The following is a 12,981-nucleotide window of genomic DNA, read 5'->3' as shown; positions in this document are numbered from 1 at the left end:
AGGTCCATTTCTACCATCATGTGCTGGGACCTGAACATACTCTCTACCTCCTCTCTCCCTCCCCCCTTCTTTCCCAGAATCCTGTGTCTATGATGCACTCAGTCCAATTTCAGAAAATGTTTTGTAAAAAGTTTCCTTTTGTGTTTGTGCCATCATGAGAACTCTCCAGCATTGAGGGTCTGGGGATTTGTTCTGAAGATCAAACACTCGAGATTCAAGTGAGAAGAATAAAACCTAAGTGGAGTCCCTGGAGAAGTTCTGCCTCCTAGCTTCTGAGTGAATACCAGAGGCTCCGGGATGACAGGTGTAACAGAGAAAAAGGCTCAGGACTAAGAAGCAGAACCACAGAGCTGTAGCTGAGCTTTGCTAAACATTTATGATATCAGATAAATTATTAAGCCTCACTACAACTCACAGACTCAAGTTCTTTTATCTATAAAATTTTAAAAAGTAAGGGAATCAGGCGGTAGCGCAGTGGGTTAAGTGCATGTGGTACAAAGTGCAAGGACCAGTGTAAGGATCCCGGTTCAAGCCCCCGGCTCTCCACCTGTAGGGGAGTTGTTTCACAGGTGGTGAAGCAGATCTGCAGGTGTCTATCTTTCTCTCCCCCTGTCTTCACCACCTCTCTCCATTTCTCTCTGTCCTATCCAACAAAGACATCAATAACAACAACAAAAATAATAAAAAAACAGCAATTCTTAAAAAAAATCTTTAAAAAAAAGTAAAAGTAAAAATAATAACCATTTATCCCTGAGGTTAACGCCAAAGATTATGGAAAAGTTTAAATTATGTGTTTTAAAATTTTCTTCATTTTTTTCCTGCACTGAATAGCCATGATATGAAATGGAAGGATAGACTATTAAAAAAAAAAAAAAAAAGCTTCCCTCCCACCTCCCACTACAAAAGAGATTACTGTCAAGGGTGGGTAAGTGGTAAGGCTTCTACAGATCTGACCAAAGTGTTCCAAGCTCCCCTGGCCCACAGGTGGCTTCAAGCAGAAGAACTAATTTTTCAGACCTTCAAGTCACAGTTCCCCAACCAAATCACCCCAAAGCAGAGATGGGTTATATTTTTTTTAATTTTTATTTATAAAATGGAAATATTGACAAGCCTATGGGATAAAAGGGGCACATTTGCACATAATGCCCACACCTAGACTTCCATATCCAATCCCCTCCCTCAATAGCTTCTCTATTCTTTATCCCTCTAGGGCTATGGACCCAGGACATTGTGGGATGCAGAAGGTGGATCTGGCTGGATTTCATGTCAACTGTGATTCAGCTCCCCAGCATGGGGGAGAATAGTGGCATGGGCGCCCACACCAGGCTGACAAAGTGCAAAGATGAGGAAGAAAAAACAGATGTCAAATGGTGTGTGGAGCTGTCTGTGGAACATAGCTGCTGATGGTCTCCTTCAAAGGAGAGAGGACATCATGATGGCTAAGTTCAGGTTCAGACATTCAGCAGGTTCGAACATAAGCTTTATGTAACACTGTGGTATGAGGCCCAATGCAACCAAGAGTATATTAATTTTCGAGACTTAACATATGTTGGTGCTTCAGTGAAAATGCATACTCTCAACCCAGGAATTGCCAGGCATCTCATTGCCTGTTTTGAGTGTGAGGAGCCCGGTGACAGATGAGCAGCCTTTCTCCTCTTATTTAAAAAAAAAAAAAAAAAATATATATATATATATATATATATATATATATATATATATATATATATATATATATATAAATTGAGGCCAGTGGGAACGGGCCATGTCCTATCAACAGTGGCAAGAAGGCAGGGTGACAGCCCTCACCAGAAGATGACACAGCCATGCCTCACTCACAAATCACTCATGGGACACTTGAGTGTCAACTCAAGCCGACAGCACTACAGAGATAACTGAAAATGGTGTCCATATGAGACTCCAAGATGGTAAGGGAGCCATGTTTGAACCAAGCCTAAGGACAACACTGGCTAGGCCACTGGGGCCATTCTTCTTGTGTGTATGTGTGGGGGGGGAGAGATCTTTATATTTATTGAAAGAGAAAGATTAGAGCATAGCTCCATCATATAGTGTCAGGAATTGAACCTAGGATCTCAAGCATGAAAAGAAGGTGCCCTTCCTCTGAAGCCACCTCCCTGACCTATCTTCTTTCTATTCCCATTGTCCCAATTAATCTCAGAGGTTACCATGTGCAAGAACATGACAGAGAATTTAGCAAAGCCAGGCTTTAAAATTCTGTCCATCCCAAGCCACCCACAAGCCCAGGGAATTGCCCACTCACCTGTGCACCTCTGGAGGTTCCCTCTGGATTTGGGAGCTTGCCTCCACCACCTCTTTGGCAACTTTGCCACTGCAAGAGAAAGAAACACAATGTAGGTGCACGGATACTCAGGGAAGGAGAAAGGTAGCACAACTATCTTTTTAACTTTGCAGTGGGGTTGAACTCTCTTCTGCAAACCCACTCAGAGGGGTAGTCATTAAAGTTATCAGGGTCCCCATGAGCATGAGAGAGGGAAGGTGTATACAAGGAGACTCAAAACAAGGACACAAGCCAAAGTATGCTGATTTACAAACAATATTCACACATAGATGCTCCCCCACTGCGAACACCAATCCCGTCATCCACACAGAGCCAGCGATACCCACCTGTATCGAAATCTACTTCCTTTAAAAAATATCTTGCTGCTCGACACGGTCTTGATCTGACTGGATTTTGCATATCTTTAGGAAAAAAGCAAAGCAGAGAGGGTAGTGACACTGGAAGGGCCAAGTGGAGCATTCTATGAGGTATGATAATTGGGGTCATTTTTTGACTCCCTAAAAGAAATACATTGTCTTGTATGACTGAATACACACATACTCTCTCTGTGTCTCTCTGTCTCTCTGACTCTGTCTCTCTCTCTCTCAAAAGAAAAGTTCTGCAGAGGGTGGCTACAGAGGACAGTGCTTTGCAATCTCATCTTTTCTAGGCTTTTTCTTTCCTCTGCTATCTTTTCTAACTGTTTTTAAGAGTTTTCTTTTCCTTGTCACTTGGGCTTCTTACCTGGCCAGTATACTGGTGTCCCCTCCCCTAGAAAGTGAAAGAGAGAGGAGGTGAGACACCACAGCAGTGCTTCACCACCCATCAAGTTTCCCATTTGCATGGTGCTCCCATGTGGTAGCACAGGGCTTGAATCCAGGTCCTTGTGCATGGTAGTGTAGTTACTCTCCCAAGTGAGCCACCTCAAGTCTTTTGAAATTCTAATGACAATCTATACATTTGGTTTCACAATCCATTACTTGGCCACTACATAAAGGACAAGGGCATACTAAACTCACAAGGGAGTCATTCCCGGTTTCTAGTTGAAGGAAATGGAGGTGTGTTGAGAGGGGTGGGGTGTTGTATTACAAGAAATCATATTTCTTGCCTATGCCAGCATCATAGCAGAATGTGGCTTCCCAGAGACACAGTTCACCCACTATGTCACATAGAACCCACCTCCTGCGTGCTGTCTAACCAGGGGTTGTTATCCCCATGGAGATGGTGGCTAGTGTCTGTGTCTCCAGCTAAGCCCCTGTGATCCAGTATCCTTTCAAAGGACCTATACTAACAGATGACTAAGAGGCAGGAGGAACCAGAAGCTGAGTCAAGCACTAATTCAGCACCCTAGAATGCAGCCCATAAACAAGAGCAGGACAGGGGGCCAGGCAGTAGCACAGCGGGTTAAGCGCACATGGCTCAAAACACAAAGACCAGTGTAAGGATCATGGTTCAAGCCTCCAGCTCCCCACCTGCAGGGGAGTCGCTTCACAAGTAGTGAAGCAGGTCTACAGGTGTCTGTCTTTCTCTCTCCATCTTCACCTCCTCTCTCGATTTCTGTCCTATCCAACATAACAGTAATAACAACAATAAGGATGAGAAAAATGGCCTTCAGGGGCAGTGGATTCATAGTATAGGCACTGAGCCCCAGTGATAACCCTGGAGGCAAAAAAAAAAAAAAAAAAAAAAAAAAAAGAGCAGGAAAACACTAAGAAAAATTCAAGAGTAAGGGTTTCCACTGAGTCATACAGACAGTTGAGGCTTCCTCATCATTGATCATTTTCAGCCTTACACAGTCAACCCCACCAACTTAAGAAAAACAGCCCCCCCCCAGAGTTCAGGATCATTGAAGAGCTTCAAATATTTCAAAACCTCATCTGAAACTAAAAACAACAATAGCACATAAGGGGGGCAGTGAGTGGCGATTCACCCAGTAGAGTGCACACACTCAAGAGCCTAGGTTCAAGACCCAAGTCCCACCTTCAGGGAGGAAGCCTCATGAGCAGTGGAGCAGTACTGTAGGTATCTCTCCCCGTCTAACCCTCTATCAAAAAAAAAAAAAAAAAAAGACTGTTGGGGCCACTGGAGTTGTTCAGGCGCTGAGCCCCAGTGATAACACTGGTTACAATTAAAGCTGGAGCAATAGCCTATGGTTATGCAAAAAGACTTTGATGCTTGGGGTTCCAAAATCCCAGGTTCAATCACCTGCACCACCACAAGCCAGAGCTAAGCAGAGCCCTGGTCTGTCTTTCTGTATCTGTCATTAAAATAAAACTATGTCTTTCATTTTTTCAATTTTTTTAATTATCTTTATTGGATAGAGACAGTCAGAAATTGAGAGGACAGGGGAGAGAGAGAGGGAGAGAGACAGAGAGATACCTGCAGGACACCTACAGTCCTGCTTCACCACTTACAAAGCTTTCCCCCTGCAGGTGGGGACTGGGGGGCTCGAACCCAGGTACATGTGCACTCAACCAGGTGCACCACCACCTAGAACTATGTATTTTAAAAGAAAGGAATAAAAGGAGTGGGTGGTAGCACACCTGGCTGAGCATACACATCACAGTGTGTAAGAATGCAGATTCAAGCCCCTTATCCTCACCTGCAGAGGGAAAGTTTCACATGTGGTGAAACAGTGCTGCAGTTATCTCTCTCTCCTCTTTTTTTTGTTTCATTTTATTTTTACTATAATTAGATAGGATAGAGAAATTGAGAGGGGTTGGGAGAGATAGAGAGAGCAACACCTGCACCCCTGCTTCACCATTTGTGAAGCTTCCTCCCTGCAGGTAGGGACCAGGGTCTAGCCTCATGCTGGTCTCTTTCCCCTCTCTCTCTCTCTCTCTCTCTCTCTCTCTCCCTCCCTCCCTCCCTCCCTCCTCTCTTCCCCCTCCCCTCTCTCTCTCCCCCCTCCCCCTCTCTTTCCCCCATCTCCCTCCCCTGTCTTCCTCCCCTCTCTCCCCTCTCTTTCCCTCTCCTCTCTCTCTCTCCCCTCTCTCTCTTCCTCCCCCTCTCCCTTCCTCTTTCCCTCTCTTCCCTTTGAATTTCTCTGTCTCAATCCAAAATACTAAATATTTTTGAAGAAAGGAAGATAGACACAGAAAAGATGCTCCATAGAATTTCCCAGCAACGATACACACAACCATGGCAATAGCTAGAGATTTTGGTCACCCCTGAGCCTCTTGAAGCCTAGGCTCAGGTGCTGAGAAAGAGCTTCTTGAGAGCCCAGTCTATTCTGCACAGCATACTCAGCTCAAGGAAGGCACAGACTCTGCATTTATGGGGCCAAATCAGAGTTCCTACTGCTGGGCTCTGCTCCTGGGCAGCTGACCTAAGAGCTGAGCCTTCCAGCCCAATTAGTGGCTTCTAGCCAGCTGCATGTTTCAGCCAGCATTGGGGAGTTCAGAACTTACCCATACTGCCACCAGGCTTCCCTGGCTCCATGACAGGAATAGTCCCAGAGGTAGGAACACACCACCCCTGACCCAGGAAACAGGACCCAGGCCTATCTCCATTGGCCCAAACCGTGAGCAAGCATGGTGCCTGGCGTGCAATCAGATGTTCCTCTCTGAATAGTCTCTACTAGACCACTAGACGCCGTCTAATGGTGTGCCTGGTAGAACTAAACACTGAGAGGAAGGTGTTAGCCATAACATTTTAGAGATGAAAGAAGAAGCTTGATGAGAGTACATGCTTAGTTCTGAGGCATGTAGCTTAGGAAGAATAGTCAAAATTCAAACCCAGGGTCAGGCAGTGACACACCTGGCTAAGCACATACCTTACCAAGCACAAGGACCTGGGATTAAGTTCCCACTTCCCACTTGCAGGAGGATGCTTCACAAATGATGCAGTTTTGTGGGTGTCTATTTTTTAAAAATATATAATATTAATTCCTATTTTTTAAAGACTTTCTTTTGGGGGGGCCAGGTAGTGGTACACCTGGTTAAGCATACACATCACATACGTGGTGAAGTGTGCTCCAGGAGGTGGCACAGTGGATTAAGCATTGGACTCTCAAGCATGAGGTCCTGAGTTCGATCCCTGGCAGTACATGTACCAGAGTGATGTCTGGTTCTTTCTCTCTCTCCTCCTATCCTTCTCATTAATAAATAAATAAAACCTATTTTTTTTTTTAAAAAAAGTGGTGAAGCAGGGGTGCAGGTGTCACACTGTCTCTCTCTGTCTCCTCCCCTCTCAGTTTCTCTCTGCCTCTATCCAGTAATAATTTTTTAATTAAAAAATTATTTATTTTTAAAAAATTTTATTATCTTTATTTATTTGATAGAGACACCCAGAAATTGAGAGGAAGGTGGAGACAGAGAGAAAAAGAGACAGATAGACACCTACAGTACTGCTTCACCACAGGTGAAGCTTTCCCCCTGCAGGTGGGAACTGGAAGTTTGAACCTAGGCCCTTGTGCATTGTAACATGTGCACTCAATCAGGTGCTCCACCACCAAGCCCCCCCAAAAATTATTTATTTACTTATTTTGGATAGAGACAGAGAGAAATTGAGAAGGTAGGCAACAGAGAAGGAAATAAAAAGACACCTGAAGCACTTTCAGCACTTGTGAAGCTTCTCTTCTGCAGGTGGGGACCAGGGGCTTGAACCTGGGTCCTTACAAATTGTAATGTGTGCATTCAACCAGGTACAGCACCATTCAGCCCCTGCAGGTGTCCCTCTCTCTCCCTAGCTCCCCCTCCTCTCCCAATTTCTCTATCCTATCTAATAAAATTAGAAAGAAAAAAATGGAAAAATTTAAAAAGGAAAAAAAAGTAGTTGCCAGGAGCAGTGGCTTCATAGTGCTGGCACCGAGGCCCAGTGATAACCTTGATGGAAAAAATAAATTTCAAACCCAGGCAGCAAGACAGTTCACCTGGGAGGGTATATCCTTTCCATGCATGCAGCCCAGGCTTGAGGTCTAATACCACAGATACTATGGCCCCTGAGAAGCTTGAGTGCTATCCCTCTATCAAAATATATTTTAAAAAAATTCAGGGGCCCGATGGTGGTACATGTGGTTAAGCATACATATCACCATGTGTACAGGTTCAAGCCCCGCTTCCCATCTGTAGGGGGAAAGCTTCATGAGCACTAAAGCAAGTCTACAGGTGTCTATTTCCTTTCCCCTCTCAATTTCTGTCCTGTAAAGTGAAAATAGAAAGAAAAAGGTGGAAAAGATGGCCATCAGGAGTGGTGGATTGATATTGCAGGTACCAAGCCCCAGTGATAACTTTGGTGGCAAAAAAAAAAAAAATGTAGCTCAGAAGATGGCACAGTGGTTAGACTGCTGAACTGGAAAGTAGTTCAATCCCTGGTTTCACATGTGCCAGAATGATGCTCTGATTTTTCTTTAATTAATCAAAAAAAGAAATCTTAGAGATATAAATAAATATAAAAGTAAAAGCAGTCCAGAGCAGTAGAATTATGTAGGCCCCAACTAAAAAAAATAAATATATATATATATATTTGATCTTGGGCTCATTTGATTCCAAAGTCTACAGTTATCCACCGGTCACAATGAGATGAGCAATATTACATCTGAGTCTCAGTTCCATCCATTCTACAGATGAGAAGACTGAGGTGAAAGAGCCCTGCAGTGATCTGTCCAAGTGCACACAGCAGTGTCAATAATCAAGGCCGCCTCTTCCTACAGAGCAGGGGTGGCCATGGGACAATGGAGGTGCCAAAGGTCCTGACACATCTCAGATCAGGGCAAGTGTTAGGGGTCAGAAGCACTAGTGAGGGGCCTAGTGGTGGTAGAACGTACATGTTACCATGTACAAGGACCTGGGTTCAAGTCCCTCTGTTCCCAGCTGCAGGAAGAAAGCTTCAAGAGTAGTGAAGCTAGACTACAGGTGTCTTACATTCTTTGTCCTCTCCCCTCTCAATTTCTCTCTGACTCAATCAAAAAGAAGAAAAGAAAAAGAGAAAATGGCTGCTGGGAGCAGTGGGTGGGGTGCATCAGGCAGCAGGTACTAAGTCCCACTGATAACACTGGTGGCAACTGATGTCACCTTCACTTCATCTTGGAGCTTGAAGGAATCATGTTAAGTGCAATAATCCAGAAAGAGAAGGGTGAATACTGGATGATCTCCCTCCTGGAAAGACTTAACAAGGACAGAATGGGACAGCACAAAGTAAAACTTGGTCTGGGTTTGATATACTGCATCCAAGCAAAGAACTGTGGGGCAGGAGGGGGGTGGGGGGGGTGGTGTTTGGGGTTCTGGTGCATGATGGTGTAAAAGGACCCAAATTTGGGGTAAGAGTGTTTTCCAGACACCTATCATAGGGAGATGAGAGGTTATACTTATGTGTCAACAACAGCACTTTAAACCATTAACACCCCCCCCCATAAAGTGGGTGGGAGTGTCCTAAAGAGAAAGATGGACAAACTAGGCTGGCCTACTTAGAGTAAGCACTAAATAATGTCACCTCCGGGCCAGGTGATGGCGCACCTGGTTGTGTACACATGCTACAGTGCACAAAGACCCAGGTTCAAGCCCCTGGTCCCCACCTGCAGGGGGAAAGCTTCGCAAGTGGTGAGGTAGTGCTGCAAATGTCTCTCTGTCTCTCTCTCTCTCTCTCTATCTCCCCCTTCCCTCTCAATTTCTAACTGTCTCTATCCAAGAAATAAAGATACTTTAAAAAAAATAAATAATGTCGTCTCTAGGCAAGGCCACTTGTGCTGGCAGAGAGATCTTAAGTCTTCTCAGCAATGCCCCATCCCACACCACCCCCCCCACCCAAAAAAAAAAAAAGTCAGTGATTCCTTTGCCATTAGCAGACTGGCCTCATTGCTGGCTGCCTGCTAACTAGTGCACCACATAATGTACAAAGTAGCTTCCCCAGACTGCAAAGAAATGAAACACAGTCCTGTATTATTCTTTGATAGAGATCCAGATTTTACTCAGGATTTAAGATAACTATGGAGGGTCACTGAAGTCCTGTCTAGCACTACTACTACTACTATTAAGTAATTTATTTTTGAGAGAGAGAAAGAAACCAGAACACTGGTCATCTCTGGCTTATTTTGGTGCTGGGGCTTATGTTGGTGCTGGGACTGAACCTGGGACCTTGAGACCTCAAGAATATTAATACTATTCTATTCTCTAACAAGAACTATTTCCCCATCCCCCAAAATAGCACTTTTTTTTATCAACCAACATTATCAGTGAGGCTCTGTGCTTGCATGGTGCTACCACTTCCGGTAACATTTTTTCCCTCCCTACTTCTCTCTTGCTCTCTTTCTTGATAGAGGGTAAGAGAGGTAGGGTGAGAACGAGAAAATGAAAGATACCAGGAGCACTTTTCCACTGTTTGTGAAGCTTCTTCCCTGTAGATGGGGACCAGAAATGTATAATGTGTATGCTCTACCAGATGATCCACCACCTGGCTCCCAGTACCGCCCTTCTCTGATCCTAGATTCTGAGGACATTCAACCCACAAACTTTGGCTCTTGTCTCAATATACTAAAGGCTCCTTAACACATGTGACTCTCTGCCAAAGGTTTCTTTTTCTGGTTGTGAGAGCACATTCAACCCATGCTCAGAGTAAGCCAAAAGCGCCAGAGAGTATTACCTCTGCTATTCAAAATGGCCCTCAACCAAAATAAATGGGGACTTCATAGACAAGGTGCCCAGCCTCTTGGCTAGTCAGAGAACTTTCAGGAATATTCTACAATCTTCCAGTAAAGGCGAGCCCAGCTGTCCACAGTTAAGATACCCTACAATTGCCTCATTAAGAAAATCAGTCAAATCTTGGTTACTGTCCCATATCACTCCTCCACTGCCCTGTGAGTTAAGTTCAGTAACAACATTCCAAAACCACTTGCACCAAACCCTTAAGGTCTGATTCTGTTAAGGCACCCATAAAAGTAGATACTGTGACCCTCATGTTCATGGTGGCATTATTTAAATATTCAAAAACTAAAAATAACCTACCTACAGATGATTAACAATGGAATAATATTCAGATTTTTTTAAAAGGGTGAAATCTACCATTTGCAGCAACATGGATGGTACTTGAGGGAATTATACTTAGTGACTATAAGAAAGACCTATGATTTTACTCATATTTGGTACGCAGAGAAACCAACCAAATGAATAAGCTAAATAAAAAAAAAATTTAAAGCATTTATATGATAAAATCAGGCTGGAGGTCACAAGAAATGATGCAAGGAGGGATGTGGGTGAGTCAGGTAAAGAGAGCCCAGTGTGTGGTGAAGGACAGAATTGAACTGTTAGTGGTGAACTTAATGAAGTGATATTCACCTGGAACGTTTTTCTTCATGGTGCCAGGAAATGACCCCAGAGCTTCACATACATGCAACACTGCTGAGGTATTTCCCCAGACCAACCCACAGCTTCACATATATTGCTGAGGTATTTCCCCAGCCCAACTTTAGTCTGTATTTCTGAGAAGGAGAGAGAGAGAGAGAGAGAGAGAGAGAGAGAGAGAGAGAGCCTCACCAAAGTACCTCTCTACCATGCACAGAGTACTGCCACTTCCATCCTGGGTGCTCCCATGTACTGTGGGAAGAGCAGATCCAGGGTTTCGTTAAAGTAAAGCAAGTGGTCTACCAGTAAGCCATTTTATGAGTCCTTTGTCTGGATGAACCTTTATATGAAGAGAAGGTACTTACTTATAAAAGGCCTGGTTCTCTACTCCACACTTCCAAAGGTGTTTGCAGGCAGCTGGTGTTGAAGTGTGGAAGGCCAACATGGCTTTTTTCTAATTAAAAATAACAAAGCAAGAAGGGGCCTGTTAATGATGGTGGAATGGAACCTAGATTGGGGCTGAGTGTTTTGCAGACATCCATCTTGGGGAGATGGATTTGTGTCAACAGCTGTACTGTAAACCATTAATCCCTCAATAAAATGATTTTTTTTTTAAATGGCATCTTAACAGCTTGTATTTTCCTTCAGGTGCTCCCCTGTTTGTACCCTGCCACCAACCACACAGATTTGCACTAACTTATCCATCACTGTGCTCTTAAAAGTGTAGCAGGAATACTATTACCTGCTCCACAGCACTCTGCAGACATCACTAATTTACCCAGGCAACTTCAGTGCTCCAGGCATCACCTACCTATCCATCAGTTGCAGATCAGTTTGATTAAAAACATATTAGCCAGGATCCGGGTGGTAATGCACCTGGTTAAGTGCACATAACACTATGCACAAGGAAGCATTTCTCATATGCAGTGGGGACGCTTCACAAGTGATGAAGCAGGTCTACAGGTATCTACCTTTCTCTCTCCCTCTCTTATCTCCCCTCCCCACTCAGTTTCTGTCTTATCCAATAAAATGGAGAAAAAAAGAAAAATTGATTGCCAGGAGTGGTGGATATGTAGTGCCAGAACCAAGCCACAGAGATAACCCTGGAGGTGGAAAAATAAAAGTATATATATATATTTATTTATTTGTTGGGGCTGGAAGGTAGTACACTAGGTAGAGTGTAGCCCCCAACTGTAGGGGGATGCTTCACAAGCAGTGAAGCAGTGCTGCAGGTGTCTCTCTGTCTCTTCTCTATCTCACCTTTTCCTCCCTATTTTTCTGTCATTAATAAATACATTAAGTTTTTTAAATATAAAGAATAAAATATAAGCAAAAAGGGGGGAGAAGTCACTAGGAGCAGTGGAATCTTCACATACATAACCTTGGCAGCAATAAAAAAAAAATTGCTGATTTTTCAGTTGGAAATTGGGGTCAAGAGGCCCCAAGTATTGGCAATGGCCTCCTCCCAAACGCATTTCTTGGTGAACACAACCTCCCTCAGTTCTGTTAAGTTCTTTAAGATCATAAGGCCTGGGTCAGAGAGAGAGCTCACCAGGTAAGCCATGTGCCTCAACATGTGCATGACCTAAGTTGGAACCCCAGCACCACATGGGAGATGCCATGGCACTAGAGGAAACGCAGGTGCTGTATTGTCTCTCTCAATCTGTTTCTACCTGAAGGAAAATTTCTCACCAGCACTAACTGAGATGTAGCTTTGAAAGTATTCACTTATTTCAAAAATCTACATGATGGCAAATTAGAGAGGTAGGAGAGGTTCCATTTTCTACCTCCTATGTTTATCTACTACAGTATAATTATTGACATGTAGGTACAATTTCTCATTTCCCTGGAATACACAATGAAATACTACTCAGCTGTTAAAAATAATGAAGTCATCATCTTTACTTCATCTTGGCTAGGACCCGAAGAGATCATGTTAAGTGAGCTAAACCAATTTATTTTCCCACACACAGGAGAATCTGATTAGCATTGCTCCTTGACTTGATTTCTAAACATATAAACTTAATACCTATCTTCTAAAATGTTTTCAGCATATAGTTTTAAGATTTTGACTCCACAAGACAAGAGCTATAGTTTTTCAGAATTGCAATACTAAGGCACATTTTACTCTTGAATCTCTCCCTCTCCCTCTTTCTCCAGGTAATTAGAAAAGCAGTATCTGGGAACGAGACGGTAGCACTGTGGGTTAAGTGCACATGGCATGGAACACAAGGACCGGCCTAAGGAACCTGGCTCAAACCCACAGATTGTCACCTGAAGGGGAGGATCACTTTACAAGCAGTGAAGCAGGTCTACAGGTGTCTGTCTTTCCATCTCTCTCAATTTCTCTGTCCTATCCAATGACAGCTGTAACAACAATAATAACAATAACAATAAACAAGAGCAACA

General features: G+C 43.7%; 1 protein-coding gene across 7 annotated transcripts in view; it reads right to left on the bottom strand.

Moving 5' to 3' along the window:
- The window catches only part of FRMD3 (FERM domain containing 3), a 358,746-nt gene that overhangs the window by 62,605 nt on the left and 283,160 nt on the right, over positions 1-12,981 (bottom strand). For all 7 annotated transcript variants that reach the window (XM_060199507.1, XM_060199503.1, XM_060199504.1 and 4 more), the window contains 3 exons: positions 10,938-11,026; positions 2,644-2,718; positions 2,279-2,347 (listed from right to left, as the gene is read on the bottom strand). In XM_060199507.1, coding sequence (XP_060055490.1) covers positions 2,279-2,347; positions 2,644-2,718; positions 10,938-11,026 — 233 coding nt within the window. The remainder of the gene's footprint in view (positions 1-2,278; positions 2,348-2,643; positions 2,719-10,937; positions 11,027-12,981) is intronic.

The sequence above is a fragment of the Erinaceus europaeus genome, chromosome 10, assembly GCF_950295315.1.
Source record: "Erinaceus europaeus chromosome 10, mEriEur2.1, whole genome shotgun sequence".
Taxonomy (NCBI): Eukaryota; Metazoa; Chordata; class Mammalia; order Eulipotyphla; family Erinaceidae; genus Erinaceus; species Erinaceus europaeus.
The sequence above is the reverse complement of the archived record's forward strand: the minus strand, read 5'-3'. Positions and strand labels throughout refer to the sequence as shown.